The sequence below is a fragment of the Gymnoscopelus microlampas genome, assembly GCF_963454915.1.
Source record: "Gymnoscopelus microlampas genome assembly, chromosome: 14".
Taxonomy (NCBI): domain Eukaryota; kingdom Metazoa; phylum Chordata; class Actinopteri; order Myctophiformes; family Myctophidae; genus Gymnoscopelus; species Gymnoscopelus microlampas.
In genome coordinates, this window is record NC_139951.1 from 50456987 (window position 1) to 50475570 (window position 18584).

Here is an 18584-nt window from a genome sequence, read left to right on the forward strand (position 1 = left end):
AATCCTGACCGTTCCAAAAAGGAATGGGTTTTGGAGAGCATGTTCTTTATTACAGCCCCATGATGAGAGGCTAACTGGACATCGTCTGCATACCCCTGAACAGACACACACACACACACACACACAGACAGACAGACAGACAGACAGACAGACAGACAGACAGACAGACAGACAGACAGACAGACAGACAGACAGACAGACACACACACACCACTGGCGATGGAGCTGGAGCAGTGAGAGGAGACGAGGAAGGCCAAAGAGGAGGTTTATGGATGCAGTGAGAGAGGACATGTAGGTGACAGAGAGGACATGTAGGTGACAGAGAGGACATGTAGGTGACAGAGAGGACATGTAGGTGACATAGAGGACATGTAGGTGACATAGAGGACATGTAGGTGACAGAGAGGACATGTAGGTGACATAGAGGACATGTAGGTGACATAGAGGACATGTAGGTGACAGAGAGGACATGTAGGTGACATAGAGGACATGTAGGTGACAGAGAGGACATGTAGGTGACATAGAGGACATGTAGGTGACATAGAGGACATGTAGGTGACATAGAGGACATGTAGGTGACAGAGAGGACATGCAGGTGACAGAGAGGACATGTAGGTGACAGAGAGGACATGCAGATGACAGAGAGGACATGTAGGTGACAGAGAGGACATGCAGATGACAGAGAGGACATGTAGGTGACATAGAGGACATGTAGGTGACAGAGAGGACATGTAGGTGACAGAGAGGACATGTAGGTGACAGAGAGGACATGCAGGTGACAGAGAGGACATGTAGGTGACATAGAGGACATGTAGGTGACATAGAGGACATGTAGGTGACAGAGAGGACATGTAGGTGACATAGAGGACATGTAGGTGACATAGAGGACATGTAGGTGACAGATAGGACATGTAGGTGACAGAGAGGACATGCAGGTGACAGAGAGGACATGTAGGTGACATAGAGGACATGTAGGTGACAGAGAGGACATGTAGGTGACAGAGAGGACATGTAGGTGACAGAGAGGACATGCAGATGACAGAGAGGACATGTAGGTGACAGAGAGGACATGTAGGTGACATAGAGGACATGTAGGTGACAGATAGGACATGTAGGTGACAGAGAGGACATGCAGGTGACAGAGAGGACATGTAGGTGACATAGAGGACATGTAGGTGACAGAGAGGACATGTAGGTGACAGAGAGGACATGTAGGTGACAGAGAGGACATGTAGGTGACAGAGAGGACATGTAGGTGACAGAGAGGACATGTAGGTGACAGAGAGGACATGTAGGTGACAGAGAGGACATGCAGATGACAGAGAGGACATGTAGGTGACATAGAGGACATGTAGGTGACAGAGAGGACATGTAGGTGACAGAGAGGACATGTAGGTGACAGAGAGGACATGTAGGTGACAGAGAGGACATGTAGGTGACAGAGAGGACATGTAGGTGACAGAGAGGACATGCAGATGACAGAGAGGACATGTAGGTGACAGAGAGGACATGTAGGTGACAGAGAGGACATGTAGGTGACATAGAGGACATGTAGGTGACAGATAGGACATGTAGGTGACAGAGAGGACATGCAGGTGACAGAGAGGACATGTAGGTGACATAGAGGACATGTAGGTGACAGAGAGGACATGTAGGTGACAGAGAGGACATGTAGGTGACAGATAGGACATGTAGGTGACAGAGAGGACATGCAGGTGACATAGAGGACATGTAGGTGACAGAGAGGACATGTAGGTGACAGAGAGGACATGTAGGTGACAGAGAGGACATGTAGGTGACAGAGAGGACATGCAGATGACAGAGAGGACATGTAGGTGACAGAGAGGACATGTAGGTGACAGAGAGGACATGTAGGTGACAGAGAGGACATGTAGGTGACAGAGAGGACATGTAGGTGACAGAGAAGACATGTAGGTGACAGAGAGGACATGTAGGTGACAGAGAGGACATGTAGGTGACAGAGAGGACATGTAGGTGACAGAGAGGACATAGGTGACAGAGAGGACATGCAGGTGACATAGAGGACATGTAGGTGACAGAGAGGACATGCAGGTGACAGAGAGGACATGTAGGTGACATAGAGGACATGTAGGTGACAGAGAGGACATGCAGGTGACAGAGAGGACATGTAGGTGACAGAGAGGACATGTAGGTGACAGAGAGGACATGCAGGCGACAGAGAGGACATGTAGGCGACAGAGAGGACAGAGAGGACATGTAGGTGACAGAGAGGACAGAGAGGACATGTAGGTGACAGAGAGGACAGAGAGGACATGTAGGTGACAGAGAGGACATGCAGGCGACAGAGAGGACATGTAGGTGACATGTCTCCTCCCCTCTCCTCCTCTCCTCTCCTCAGGATCTTGGAGCTCCAGGAGAAAGGAGATCTGGACGTTCTCAAACAGAAGTGGTGGCCTCGCGCCGGCCGCTGCGACCTCACTGGGGGTCAGACCGCCTCGCGTCCAGACGGCCGCTCCCTCAAGCTGCACAGCTTTGCCGGGGTCTGTAACATTTATTATTACTAATATGAGAACTTTATTTATAGGTATGCAGTGGTGGAACAAGTACTCAAATCTATGACTTTGACAGAGGGGCCAGTTTCAAATTGCAGCCTCCTGAAGGTACTCTCTTCGGGCAGTTTTGAAGGAGACTAGGGTTTGACACTCCTTCACACCTTTTGGTAGAGCATTCCACATTTTAGTGGCATAGCAGGAGAACAAATTCAACCCCTTTTTTGTGCCAAATCTGGGTTGAACGTGATCAGTGGAGCTACCTCTGGTGTTGTGATTGTGGACTTCATTTAGGTTTTTGAAGTAGTTTGACAGGTACATGGGTATCTTAATGTTGTGGTGTATCTTGTAGACCAGGCCCATTACAAGTTGCTGTACTCTGTCCTCAACCCTGAGCCATCCGACACTAGCAAAGTGAGATGGGTTAGGTGGGTTGTGAGTTTGAGGCCAAGAAGTAGCCTTACTAGTTTGTTTTGGGATGTCTGGAGCCTTGTTTTTAAGACCTTAGTGGTGTTGTGATACCATGAGGTGCATGCATAGTCGAAGTAACCTTGGATGAGGGCCCCTGTTAGAGTCCTCAAAGTATTCTTACTGACTAGAGAGGAAATCCTGTACAAAAAACGTGTTCTTTGGTTGACTTTGTTGATGACTCTTGTTTATCGCCGGAAAGGTTCGACTGTAAGATGGAACCTAGCTAGGTAGGTAATTCCCTCTTTTCTTGTGATAACATCATCACCCACTTTGATTGAGAAGCTCTCAGCCTTGCCGAGGTTAAAACTAGACCCAAAGAGAACGGATTGAGTTTTTCCCAGGTGTAATGATAGTTTGTTATCAGCGAGCCAGACGCGGATCATATCGAGTTCAGAGCTGAGAGCTTTTTCAACCTGCAGCCTGTGCCTGTCCGAGACCAGCAGAGCCGAGTCATCCGCCAACAGGAACAGGTTGCAAATTGAGTACCTCAATTTGCCAAGTATTGATGTTTAATAGGGGTGCACCGATATGGAAATTCTTGGCCGATACCGATACCGATGTTTAAAATAATAATTTAGCCGATAGCCGATACCGATACCGATGTTTGTTTATGTTGTTATTCATTCACCCTTTTGTGCCAGGAAAATAAATTAAGTATTTAAAAAGCCCAATCTTAAATCATTTCAGCCCTTTATCACTTTTAATGAGCACAAATTCAATAAGATGTATGAAACAATCTCTTTATTAATATGTAACTCTTACAGAAGAGAAGACAGATTGCTTCACATCCAGCTAAATAGCCTTCTTTCAGTCACCACAGTCTCTGTTGCAAACGAATGTGCAAATAATAATACATGGTCAGTATCTTGTCACTGTCAGTATCATGGTCAGTAATTCAGTATCATGGTCAGTAAACTCAGTATCATGTCAGTATCATGGTCAATAAGTCAGTATCATGGTCAGTATCATGGTCAGTATGTCAGTATCATGGTCAGTATGATGGCCAGTATCATGTCAGTAGTATAATGGTCAGTAGGTCAGTATCATGGTCAGTAACTCAGTATCATGTCAGTATCATGGTCAGTAGGTCAGTATCATGGTCAAGTAACTCAGTATCATGGTCAGTATCATGGTCAGTAACTCAGTATCATGGTCAGTAACTCAGTATCATGTCAGTATCATGTCAGTATCGTGGTCAGTATCATGTCATCAGTATCATGTCAGTCAGTATCATGTCAGTATCATGGTCATTGGTCAGTAGTATCATGGTCAGAATCATGTCAGTATCATGGTTGGTCAGTGTCAATGTGGTCAGTAGTACTCACTTGAAAAATATGAAAAGGTGCAACTTTAGATGCCATGGATTGACATGGACACCTATTCAACCAAACATTTAACAGTAACACCAGGCTTATTCAAGACATCATCTCTGAACTGTAAACAAACAAAGCTTGCAATGCAGCCTCACAAAACACTAGCAGCCAGATATAACCCTTAGGGAAGACCATACACATTCAAGTCAAGATGCAGTGCCACTAATAGCCTGCTGTGCAACAGTGCAACACAATACAATAGGAGGCTCTGATTACAAAAAATAAAATACAAATGTTTTTTGATGAAAAGAAAACTGCCTGCCATACAACTACCTACCTACTCAATGACAAATGCTTCTGTACTTACAGTAACAGGCCAATTTAAACAAATAAATTAAATAACAGCCCAATACAAATATTTTGTTAAACAAATTAAATTAAAAAAATATAATATCTAAAAGCGATAAGAAAGAAAAGCAATATAAAACAAATACAAAGTCAAATAGGGCTATTTTTCACAGTTTCATCTCTTGTATTTTTCATACAATACACCTTGTGTTTCCATTGCAGTAGGCTGGTGGAGTTGAACATGGGCCTCAGTCTTTAACAAAACAAATAGACAAAAAAAAAAGCCTCCTTCCCTAATAGTGGGCCTCTACTTCTTGGTAAGATGCATGTTTTTCTTTACAAAGACGAGCATCTCTACCTTGTCAGAGGTCAGCCTATTTCTCTTCTCATCCAAAACGTGAGCCACAGTGCTGAACAGCCGCTCACTGTCCACGCTTGTGCATGGGGCACACAGGTATTTGCGGGCCATTTGCCCCAGTGCTGGAAAACGATGGTGATATTCCTGCCAATATTTGAATGCAGAATCATCTCTGGGAATGGGGGCCTCTGCAAAGAAACTATCCAGCTGCTCTGCCACCCTCGTCCTTAAAGTATAAAAGAAAAAAAGAATAAAGAGGTTTTATTTTTCACTATCCATACAGGTAGGATACAAGCAGTGCAATGCAAGTGTGGTCCACAAAATAGCGCTAACAGCAACATAACAATAATAGAGATTACAAAATATACCTTACCTTGGCATTTCTGGTCCCTTTTCCTGCAGAATCTCCTCAAACATGTCGTGTAGACTGGGTCGCTCCTGTTGTTCCTCGTCTGTTCGGGCCCTCTTGCGCTGTGGGTGGTCGCTCGTCGCAGCACCCTCTCCATGCGTCTCATCCACGCGCGCCTCATCCACAGTGTCCACCAGTTGCGCGTCAAGTGCTGCTCGGGCTCGCTGTTTAACATCCTCGTCAAAGTATCGGTCCTTGTAGCGGGGGTCCAGTAACGTTGCAATTAAGAAAGTGGGATCAGACTCGTACTCACTGAACCGTTTGTTCACAGACTCTAATAATGCCGTCTTTGTTGTTTTGACACCATGGTCTGTAGCAGCAGCCTTGCTTACAAGACGTCTCAGCGCTCTCACCGAGGGGATCACGTCAGCAACCGACGCCTCTGATGCGCTGATATCTCTCGTCAGTTGTTCAAATGGGGAGAGAAGTGTGATTAAGTTCAATTAATCCCCAGTGTTGCGCAGTGAGGTTTGCGGGGAGGTCGTGGTCAACTGCGTATGCAGCGAGTGCATGCTTTTGCTCCAGAAGGCTGGCCATCATGAGATATGTACTGTTCCAGCGAGTGGGGACATCTTGCTGTAATCGTTTTGGTGTCGCCTGTACAGTCTGCAGGCGCGAGTAGGCAAGGGGTGAATGTTTGAAGTGGCCGACTATTTTTCGGCATATTGCCAACGCATTCGAGACGCTAGGCTGGGTCAGAACGCCATCGTGAACCACTAGTTGCAGAGAGTGCGCCATGCAACCAAAACTAGTCAGATTAATGTCCTTCATAGCTTTCGCCATATTTCTGGCATTATCCCTCACTACAGCATGGACTTTGGACTTTGGTATTTTCCATGTTTCAAACATGTTCTCAAAAGCCTCTGAGATAGCATTTGCAGTGTGGGAGCCAGTAAACTCCTGGGAGTGTAACACTGCTTTGACCAGGTTAAACTCCTTGTCAACCCACTGTGCCGTGAGGCTAAGCATACTCACAGGGCTAACGTCTGAACTCCAAATATCAGTAGTAAAACTGATGGCAGGGATGTCACCAGCCAGAAGCTCATGGATGTGGCCGGCCACAACGTGGTATAATTCGGGGAGACAAACTTCAGCAAATGTTTTGCGACAGGGCAGTGTGTAGCGGGGCTCCATATGCTCCACCAAGGCTCGAAAACCCACATCCCCCACAACAGAGAAAGGCTGGTCGTCTATTGCTATAAACTCCATAACTTTCTTATTTAGGTCTTTAGCTCTGGTGCTATCTGTGGCGAATTTTTTCCCTTTATCAAATGCTGCTGCTATTGGCGGAGTTTTGTCTGTCGGCTTACTGGTGGATTTGTTGGCAGCCAGACGAGCCTGTTCATCTCGCCGCTTCTGGTCAGCTTTCAGGAAGTCATTATATTCTTCAATGTGTCTACTTCTCAAATGAGCCTTCAGGTTTGAGGTGTTGAAATCCTTGCTGGTATTACCCCCTCTTGAAATGTCATTGGAACAAGTTTTGCAAACTGCTAAACGGCGATCTTTCTCTGAGACGGTGAAGAAATCCCAAACAGCAGACATCGTTTCTTTTTTTGTTTGTATGTAAACATGAAGCGCATGCCATGTAGTACTACCTACTGCGCATGTGCAGTGGTTCTTCGGCGTGTGAGTGTAGTATTATACCACCACCTAGGGATCTAATCTGGAACTGCAGTTTGGTAGGATGCAGAGAAAACATCATCATATTAAGTCAGTGAACATCGGCCGCTGCCATCGGTGAAAGTCAAGTTATTCACCGATACACCGATGGCAGTCAACGAGGCTAATATCGGCCGATACCGATGTAAGGCCGATACATCGGTGCACCCCTAATGTTTAATATATTTTGATGAGACATGTTTTTTAATGGAATTTATTATATGGGGTAAAATATACCCAACGTTACTGATGGTGTCACTATTTTCATGGTTAGTTTTCGGCCAGTCTGCACCAATGCAAGTCCTTGCAACTGCCATTTAGTCCATGAGCCAGACAAGAAAACTTTAGTTGCTAGTTACTGTGCAGATATAAATGATTACATTAAAAAACATACATTAACCACTTCAGCCCTATTTTATACCTAGGCTATTTGAACATAGCCGATCTACAAGCTTGTGAGCTTGTAAGATCGGCTATTTTCAAACACTTTAGCACCTGAACTTGTGGTTCTTAAAGTACATTTTGATACAAATACTTTGATGCTTTGATTGATACTTTTACTTAAGTAAAACATTTGAGTCATTGTAAGTTATAAGTACTTTATCGTCTCTCTCTCCACCAGGTGTTCTGTGTCCTGGCAGCCGGTCTGCTGCTGGCCTGCCTGGTGGCCGGCCTGGAGGCCTGGTGGTCCGCTGACCGATGCCGACGGAGAGAGACCACGCCCAAAGAGGTGAACCCCCCCCCCCCCCCCATCACCACTCTCATTTTGATTGCAAAATGTCATTTAGTTTGAGTCGTAGTCTTCAATAAAATGTCATGTAGTTTTTCTTTTCTGAGTCATCTGACGTGTTTTAATTTTAGTCTAGTTTTAGTCGACTAAATATCATAATGTTTTAGTCTGACTAAATCTGCAGTTGATTTAAAATGGTAAATGGTAAATTTAGCCGACCAACAAGCTCACAAGTCGACCACAAGCTCGCTGTGAGCTTGTAGATCGGTTATTTTCAAAGCGTGACACCTGCTCACAACCAAACATAAAATGACTCTCTCGCTCTCTCTCTCTCTCTTGTATCAAAGAAACCAAACCGCGTGTAAATCAGTTTAGAACTCAGCGAGTCGTTATAATAACAGTCATTGTTATGCCTCAATAAGCTCAGTTTATACTTTGACGCACAACGGTATCACTTGGTGAATGTCGCCAATCTACAAGCCACCAATTAGGATGGAAAATGAAACGGACGGATCCGTCTTGATTCCTACAGACTAGAGATAATGTGTACCGATTTGTGTGATGTTTGGACACAATTTGTATAGGAGTAATATAAAAACATGTGCAAGAATCGGCCTCCTGGTGGCGCTATAATAGGCTGTTGAAAGTGTGGCATTTTCTCCTCAACGTAGTGTCAATCTGCGTGCAAAGTTTCACCACAATTGGACGCTGCGTTCATGATTTGAACGCAAAATCATTTTGCGTTCAAAACGGGCCACTCCTGCAAACTTTAGATGTCAATCTTAGCCAATCAGGATGGAATATGAAAAATGAAACAGAGCCGTCTTGATCACATCACTATAGAGATACTGTGTACCGATTTTCGTGAAATTTGGATAAAATCTGAAGGAGTAATATAAAAAACAATGTTTTACATAAGTCAGCCTCCTGGTGGCGCTATAAAAGGCAGATGTGAAAAATGCAGGAAAAAAATGTTTTTGGCCTCTAGGGAGTGCGCATACAAAGTTTTACACAGTTCCGTGCAGTTATAGGTAAAAACACAAATTGGCCTGTTATAGCGCCACCATGAGGTTGATTTGAAGAAAAAGAAAAAGTGTCATTTCTTCCTCGGCATAGTGGGAATGTGCGTGCAAAATGTCACAGAAATTGCATGCTGTGTTATTGATTTGAGGCATTTTGTTCAAAACGGAGCACTCCTGCAAACTTTGGAAGCCAATTTTAGCCAATCAGGATGGAATATGAAAAATCTGAAAGACCTGTTTGGTTTAATGACTATAGAGATACTGTGTAGCGATTTGCAGGGTTTTGGGACCAAATCTGTAGGAGCACTGTTAAAAAAAATGTTTTGCACAAATCGGCCTGCTGGTGGCGCTATAAAAGGCCCATGTGAACATGTTGGGGCAGAGGTTCTGAATTGGCATCTGGGGAATGTGTGTGCAGAGTTTCGAGAACTCTGGTGGTCCCTTGTCGCCGGCCTATACCCTATGGGTGTCGGGGCATAAGTAAGTAATTGTTCAACAAATGAGCAACACGTTTTCCCAGCTATGTCGTCTTGTTCCAAACGCTGTGCGACGTACCTCCTTCTACGATGACACAAACGCTGTGCGATGTACCTCCTTCTACGATGACACAAACGCTGTGCGATGTACCTCCTTCTACGATGACACAAACGCTGTGCGATGTACCTCCTTCTACGATGACACAAACGCTGTGCGACGTACCTCCTTCTACGATGACACAAACGCTGTGCGATGTACCTCCTTCTACGATGACACAAACGCTGTGCGATGTACCTCCTTCTACGATGACACAAACGCTGCCAGTGCAGTCAGACGATGGGAAAACAGCCAGTTACAAAGTACATGTAAGCCAGACCTTGAGTACGTGTATAAAATGACCTGCTAGTCGTGGAGGATCCAACGACTTCCATGAATTCAAAGCTTTGTCAAAAAGCAAAAGGTTGAGGTGGAGATTCCTCCTTGGCTTACTGAGAGTGTGTCATTCTGTAAAGCGTCCGGTCGCCCGTCCGCCCGTCATAGTCTCCGGGCTTAGGCCATCCGGCCTGGCGGAGACATACAGTAAATGGCGTTCATGATATTGCTTTGCGCTACATTTTGAACTTGTAGATCTGCTACTTTTGGTGCTTTTCTGTGACACTGTAGTGTGAGGATCAGGTAGGGCTGTTCATTTACAACAAAAAAACAACAAAACAAAACACAGAAACAGTTAAACATATGGAGATTATAGGTTTCTGCCCCATCACAGCAACTATATGAAGAACACTTTTATACTTTTAAGAAATGGTACGGGGACATTGGATTTGGAACAGAATGTTTCTACTTTGTGGTCTCGCTGCTTTTACTGAAGTAAGAGTACATTTACTGAAGTAAGGGTACATTTACTGAAGTAAGAGTACATTTACTGAAGTAAGGGTACATTTACTGAAGTAAGAGTACATTTACTGAAGTAAGAGTACATCGACTGAAGTAAGGGTACATTTACTGAAGTAAGAGTACATTTACTGAAGTAAGAGTACATCGACTGAAGTAAGAGTACATTTACTGAAGTAAGAGTACATTTACTGAAGTAAGGGTACATTTACTGAAGTAAGAGTACATTTACTGAAGTAAGGGTACATTTACTGAAGTAAGAGTACATTTACTGAAGTAAGAGTACATTTACTGAAGTAAGAGTACATTACTGAAGTAAGGGTACATTTACTGAAGTAAGAGTACATTTACTGAAGTAAGAGTACATTTACTGAAGTAAGGGTACATTTACTGAAGTAAGGGTACATTTACTGAAGTAAGGGTACTTGTTCCAGCAGTGGGTAAATAAATCTCCAGCCCAACAGAGAAGCAGTGCATTCTGGGTATGTGTGAGTGTGTGTTAATGCCTAACAAGTATGCGTGCGTGCGTGCGTGCGTGCGTGCGTGCGTGCGTGCGTGCGTGCGTGCGCGTGTATGCGAGACAGAGATACAGAGAGAGAGAGAGAGAGAGAGAGAGAGAGAGAGAGAGAGAGAGAGAGAGAGAGAGAGAGAGAGAGAGAGAGAGAGAGAGAGAGAGAGAGAGAGAGAGAGAGAGAGAGAGAGAGAGAGAGAGAGAGAGAGAGAGAGAGAGAGAGAGCAGATGCAGTGTCTGCACTTTGTGTTGATTAAATAGTCCTGATAGCCAAACACATTCTCTAAGACATTGTCATCTGCAAGGTCACCACACTAATGAGTAGTTTTACTCAATTACTGCTTGTTGAGGTACTTTTACTTTAACTTGAGTACTCCGTATGTTTTATACCTCATCTGCTACTTTACTTAAAACTACTTTACCTCTCAGAGGCAAATGTCTTATCTTATCTTATCTTATCTTATCTTATCTCATCTCATCTTAGCCATTGGTTTGTGTTCCAATATTGTTTTTGTTTGCCTTTAAATTCTCCACTGATCAAGTACAATTTCAGTGTGATTACAGTCTGATTTTAGTATGATTTCTTTAGTATGATTTCAGTGTGATTTTAGTATGATTTCAGTCTGATTACAGTCTGATTTTAGTATGATTTTAGTATGATTTTAGTATGATTTTAGTATGATTTTAGTATGATTTCACTGTGATTTCAGTATGATTTTAGTATGACTTTAGTATGATTTATTTAGTATGATTTCTTTAGTATGATTTCTTTAGTATGATTTCAGTGTGATTTCAGTGTGATTTCAGTACGATTTTAGTATGACTGTAGTCTGATTTTAGTCTGATTTTAGTATGATTTCTTTAGTATGATTTCTGTGTGATTTCAGTTTGATTTCAGTATGATTTCTTCTCCTCCTCCTAACAGGACAAGGAGGTGCACCTGGCTCAGGTGCATCGTCGTATGAACAGCCTGCTGGAGGAGGACCTGACGGTTCCTCCCTCCATGGAGATCTCTGCGCTGGACATGGGCAGTATGCCGCCCCCTGGTGGTGGAGGCTCCTGCTCCGCCTCCTTCCTCCCCGGGGAGGGCGTGGCCTCCCACCCCCACCCCCACCCCCTCCACGGGGGCGGTGGCAGCCTGGGCCGGGCGTCCAATCAGCAGCAACAACAACAACAACAACAGCTCCAGCAGCTGCAGCATCAGGACGCCCTGATGTCCCACGCCTCCATGCACCCCCCCCTGCCCCTCCCCCTGCCCCCCCACCCCATGCACCACCAGCTGCACCCGCACCACCACCACCACCCGCACCTCCTGCCCCCCCCTCTCTCGGCCCCGCCCCCCTCCTCCTCCTCCCAGTGTAAGCACCGGGCCCCCAACGGTGGCCTGTTCAGACAGAGCCCCGGCAAACAGGCGCCCATGCAGATCTCCTCCTACCAGCCCGGGGGGCCAGGAGGGGGCGCCACCACCATGCAGGAGGTGATGATGGAGGCCACACACAGCACCTCCATATGAGGGACGGGCGGGGACACACAGACAATGTGGGGGGGAGGGGAGGGGAGGGGGGGGGGACAGTAATCACTTTACTGTTTAAATGAAATCTGTGCTCAATGCACGGCAGCCATGTTGGAAAGAAATTGGGGGCCTCTTCCTTACTTCCCTCACGGGTGTCGCCAATGATTCTAGCGAAGGCTCTGTTCCATTTAGTGTAGCACCGTGGTTCTAATGAAGGCTCTGTTCTATTTAGTGTAGCACCGTGGGTTCTAATGAAGGCTCTGTTCCATTTAGTGTAGCACCGTGGGTTCTAATGAAGGCTCTGTTCCATTTAGTGTAGCACCGTGGGTTCTAATGAAGGCTCTGTTCCATTTAGTGTAGCACAGTGGTTCTAATGAAGGCTCTGTTCCATTTAGTGTAGCACCGTGGGTTCTAATGAAGGCTCTGTTCCATTTAGTGTAACACAATGGTTCTAATGAAGGCTCTGTTCCATTTAGTGTAGCACTGTGGTTCTAATGAAGGCTCTGTTACATTTAGTGTAGCACCGTGGTTCTAATGAAGGCTCTGTTCCATTTAGTGTAGCACCGTGGTTCTAATGAAGGCTCTGTTCCATTTAGTGTAACACAGTGTTATGAAGGCAAAGTGTTTCCAGTGAGTCGACACCCTGACTCTGTGCGGGTAACCCTAACCCTGGTGCGCACCCCGGACCGCTTGGCAGATGTTGTGACAGTGTGAACGTTGCGTACCGTTCCCCGGAACGGATCACCGTACCGTACCGTACCGTACCGTACCCGGGACAGCCTGGGGAGGTGTAGTCTCGGGTACGGAACGCTGCAATGTGAAGCCATCCGTACCAACAGAAGGAAGTGGACTACTAATCATATATCATTTAAATAGTTAACACATCGGGTGCCAAACACGGTCTGAACCGTGTTTTCACAGAGTAGCGCTTCGGTCTGAACCGTGTTTTCAGTCTTCTTGTTTTTTTCACCCGTGGTGATTCTGGTGGTGATTCTGAGAAGGAAAGGACAGATGGATCACTGTGTCGAAAAAACATGGCTCCCATCCGCTTCCGTTCTATCTCCTCTAAAACCCCTATAACTCCGAAACTTTTTACGCTGGGGAAAACGACTCATTTTATATGCACGATCGCTCCGCCATTGTTACTCGCGTGAGAGATGTTATCGTTCCAGGCGTTAGCCAGGACCATCGTGCAAAATGAACGCATGCTTTTTTCACATGGAATTCTCGTCTTGGAGTCTACAGCTTAAACAGCGCCACGCAGCTCAACGGTGAGATTTCTGGCACCGAACGTAATCTGTTATAATAAAATTCTGGCACCGAATGTGTTAATAATGACACGTTATTTTACCTTCTCATAGTTATACTTGAATGTTGACAAGAAATAATAATCCCGCGAGTAGCGCGAGCCGTGAAAAAACATAAACAAAAAACACATGTGTAGCGAGCGCTGCCGCTAGGATAAAAATACCAAGGATGTGTCAGTGACGTCACTGTCTAGCAATAATTTCATATATATAAGTTACGGTGCATTGTTTCAAAGATCAGCGCACACTGCTTTGGTTGTGTATCGTTGTTCTGTTAAAGACGAGGTGCCGTGATTTTCAGTGATTGTTCCCCCCCCCCCCCCTAAAACATGAATTCAAATTCCATTTAGCTTTAGTCATATTTTAGTCATCTGAAATGTTTTACTGTTAGTCTAGTTTTAGTTGACTAAATATCATAAGATTGTAGTCGACTAAATCTACAGTTGTTTTAGTCGACTAAAATGTATTGTATCGGTGCTTTGATGGCGCAATGGCTGATTTTACAATTGGTTGCATGCTGAAAATAGCAGATCTAAAAGCTCACAAAGCGTCTCAGCGCGACGCGATGTGAGCTTGTAGATCTGCTATTTTCAGAGCGCAACACCTGAGCGCAACCAAACATAAAATGACTTGTCTTTTAGTTCTACTGGATCTATTCTCCACTAGTCCCTCACTAACATTTTAGTTTTTATTTGTAGTTTTTATTTATTAACAAAATTGTCAATATATTTAGTCTTCATTTTAGTCATCGTAGCTTAGTTTTTATTTAGTTTATATTTAGTTTTTATTTTGTTTTTATTTAGTTTATATTTAGTTTTTATTTAGTTTATATTTAGTTTTTATTTCGTTTTTATTTAGTTTATATTTAGTTTTTATTTTGTTTTTATTTAGTCAGTGTAAAAAGCTAGTCGACGAACATTTTTCGTCATAGTTTTAGTCGACGAAATCAACACTGCCCAGTCTGAATCCGCCCAATGGAACAGAGCCTTCATTACTATCATTGTAACAACCAGAATGGAACAGAGCCTTCATTACTATCATTGTAACAACCAGAATGGAACAGAGCCTTCATTACTATCATTGTAACAACCAGAATGGAACAGAGCCTTCATTACTATCATTGTAACAACCAGAATGGAACAGAGCCTTCATTACTATCATTGTAACAACCAGAATGGAACAGAGCCTTCATTACTATCATTGTAACAACCAGAATGGAACAGAGCCTTCATTACTATCATTGTAACAACCAGAATGGAACAGAGCCTTCATTAGTATCATTGTAACAACCAGAATGGAACAGAGCCTTCATTAGTATCATTGTAACAACCAGAATGGAACAGAGCCTTCATTAGTATCATTGTAACAACCAGAATGGAACAGAGCCTTCATTAGTGTCATTGTAACAACCAGAATGGAACAGAGCCTTCATTAGTGTCATTGTAACAACCAGAATGGAACAGAGCCTTCATTAGTGTCATTGTAACAACCAGAATGGAACAGAGCCTTCATTAGTATCATTGTAACAACCAGAATGGAACAGAGCCTTCATTAGTGTCATTGTAACAACCAGAATGGAACAGAGCCTTCATTAGTGTCATTGTAACAACCAGAATGGAACAGAGCCTTCATTAGTGTCATTGTAACGACCAGAATGGAACAGAGCCTTCATTAGTATCATTGTAACGACCAGAATGGAACAGAGCCTTCATTAGTATCATTGGTAACGACCTGTGAAGGAATTAAGATAGAGGCCCAGTGTCCTTCCAATATGGCTGCCGTGCATAGAGCCCTGTATTGTGCAGAGTGTGAACGCGAGCGGTCAGGGGTCCTTAGGGCAGTGGTGGAAAGTAACTAAGTACATTTACTTAAGTACTATACTTAAGTAACATTTTGAGGTATTTGTACTTTACTTGGGTATTTCCAATTTCCAGTACTTTTACTTCTACTCCACTACATCTCAGAGGCAAATATTGTACTTTTACTCCACTACAATTATTTGAAAACTTTAGTTAATAGTTACTTTTCAGATATAAACTATGATATTATGAAATATGCATTAACCACTTTAGCCCTATTTTATACCCAGGCTATTTGAAAATAGCCGATCTACAAGCTCACAACGCGTCGCATCGCGACGCGTTGTGAGCTTGTAGATCTGCTATTTTCAAATATTTAGTACTTTTACTTTTGGTACTTTAAGTACATTTTGATGCCAATACTTTTGTACTTTTACACAAGTACATTTTTATTTCTGGACTTTTACTTGTAACAGAGTATTTTTATAGTGCAGTATTGGTACTTTTACTTAGGTAAAGAATTTGAGTACTTTTTCCACCACTGCCTTAGGGGGTCCTTAGGGGGTCCTCAGGACAGGAGCGTCATTTTGGTCTTTCATTTAAGTATGTTAGCTAAACCAGCGGTTCTCAATTTGGGGGTCAGGACCCCTAGGGGCGTCCCCCGGATAATTATTCTGGGGGACCCCCAGATAATTATTCTGGGGGTCCCCAGTTGTAGATCAGCTATTTTCACAATATGTATCTCTGGTCCTAAATCAAACTAAATGTAATGCATCAACTCCTACTATTCCAAGTGATGGTCAGGGTGTGGGGTCCCCAGTTCAAATATGATTATTTTGTGTGTGTGTGTGTGTGTGTGTGTGTGTGTGTGTGTGTGTGTGTGTGTGTGTGTGTGTGTGTGTGTGTGTGTGTGTGTGTGTGTGTGTGTGTGTGTGTGTGTGTGTGTGTGTGTGTGTGTGTGTGTGTGCGCGTGCGCGCGCGTGTGTTTGTGTGAGAGAGAGAGACAGCGGTCTTCAATGTTGTTTTTTCAGGTCAAGGACCCCTTACCTGAGAGAGAGATGAAGCAGGGACCCCCCGCTACAGATACAACATTGTGTTACAGACAGTGGTGGAAAGTAACTAAGTACATTTACTTAAGTATTGTACTTTAACCCATTTACCCCTTTAGCCCTATTTTATTCGTATGCTATTTGAAAATAGCAGATCTACAAGTTGTGAGCTTGTAGATCTGCTATTTTCAAACATTTTAGTACTTTTACTTTTGGTACTTTATGTACATTTTGATGCCAATACTTTTGTACTTTCAATCAAGTCAATTTAGAATTCTGGACTTTTACTTGTAACAGAGTATGTCTATATTGCAGTATTGATACTTTTACTTAAGTAAAGAATTTGAGTACTTTTTCCACCACTGGTTGCAGATTCAACTGTTTCATAGATTGCATATGGCTTCATAGACTTGTTTGACAGACAATGTCATCATTTTGAGTAAATTCATATTTTTCATTTTACCTTCATTTAAACCTTCAATATCTGCTAAACTTGACATCTGGCCTGGTCTGCTCTTTCCCCCCCCCAACTACACTGAGCTTGTAGATCTGATGTTCCTCCCAGAATAGGGATGCTAAGGTTCAAGTGGCTTGGAGAAAAAAAAGTAAAAAATTCCAATCACACAAAGATTTGGCGACCCCCTTTAATAACTCTGCGGACCACTTAGGGATCCCGAACCCCCTGTTGAAGACCCCCCCCCCCCCCCCCGCTCTAGATTTCTTTCTGTCTTTTCCCCCTGAAATGACGGCTCTGCAACAACGAAAAGAAAGAAACGTTGATTGAGACACGAGTATCGATGAGACACACTGATGCGTGTAACGTGAAGACATTTGTATTCCCACACTGGGAGAACAGGAGGTGTTGTACTGTTTTTTGTTCCCTGTACATATTTGTAAATAACTAAAACAGAATGAAGTGAGGTTAAAAAGTGTATTTTGAATATTCTCAATTTTTTGAAGTTGAGTTATGAAAACAAACAAAATGAGCTAAAAAAAACACACACACACACACACACACACACACACACACACACACACCAACATATATATATATATATATATATATATATATATATATATATATATATATATATATATATATATATATATATATATATATATACGCACATGGATGAAACATGACTGTTTGAATGACTTTGTACATTTTGTTCATTCTGATTATGAAAAATGAAAAAAGAAAAAAAAGAATTATTGTGATTGTTTTCCAGGTGCCGAGAATAAACAAAAAGAAAAAAAAGAAATAAAGTGGCAGTGACTTGGTAGTCGACTACAGCCAGTGGTATCTGTGGAGTCACGGTCCCCTCTGCTGGCCACATTGGTGTACTGCATATACTTGATTAGGGCTGTCACGATAATGGCATTTTACTCTGTGATTAATTGAGATTAATTGTGTATTGAACATTGTAACATAGATTTTTTTTTAAATGGCATTTCTGTTTTTCTTTTAGGTTTTGTAATAAGAAAGTACACAGGGCTGACATGACAGATAACTTTAATGTTTAAAGCAATGAATCATTTTATATTTTCAAAACAAGCAGATCTACAAGCTCACAATGTGACCATTGCGATGCGTTGTGAGCTTGTAGATCCGCCATTTCTGCTTCTTTCGGATGCAAATGTTTGAAAGAAAAGTTTCAACATCGAAACTATAATGACAATCATCAGGATTGTACAAAATAATTGCGATTTTCTCAAATAATTGCGACTGGGCGATTCTGTTGTGACAGGCCTGCAACTTGATTATTCATTTATTGTTTATTCTAATGAATCGCTATCAACGTTTTTTCACCTCTATTTTGTTTTTCAAGATGTTATAACTGCATATCTAAATATCTGAATTGGTTTAATTGATGTTATATGAACTAATATAGAATGTTTTGATATATAACTTCATATAACATCAATTATTTAATTATTTAAATAATTATATCTATATCATGAATTCAATGCGTCATGGGGTGTGTAATTGATCGAAAATAAGCCATTTTTGGGGTGAACTACTCCTTTAACTAATTTTACTGGGGACCCCCTTAAGGACCCCTGCCCCTGGGGGTCCCCGGACCCCACTGTGAGAACCACTGGCTCGTAGTCGACTGCGATGGCGCTGTTCCCCAACAAACACTCACTTTGAAACCACCTGAATGTACACACACACACACAACACACACACACACA

At 43.1% G+C, this 18584-nt stretch overlaps 1 protein-coding gene across 1 annotated transcript in view; it reads left to right on the forward strand.

The window, feature by feature from the left end:
- Positions 1–12233, forward strand: part of LOC311060292 (glutamate receptor ionotropic, delta-1-like) — a gene marked incomplete at its 3' end in the record, with an annotated part of 247067 nt that extends 234834 nt beyond the window's left edge. Inside the window, exons 13-16 of the mRNA XM_084078427.1 lie at positions 2381–2522; positions 7712–7819; positions 11646–12025; positions 12113–12233. Of these exons, the coding sequence (XP_083934553.1) occupies positions 2381–2522; positions 7712–7819; positions 11646–12025; positions 12113–12233 (751 nt within the window). The remainder of the gene's footprint in view (positions 1–2380; positions 2523–7711; positions 7820–11645; positions 12026–12112) is intronic.
- Between the last annotated feature and the right edge of the window lie 6351 nt (positions 12234–18584).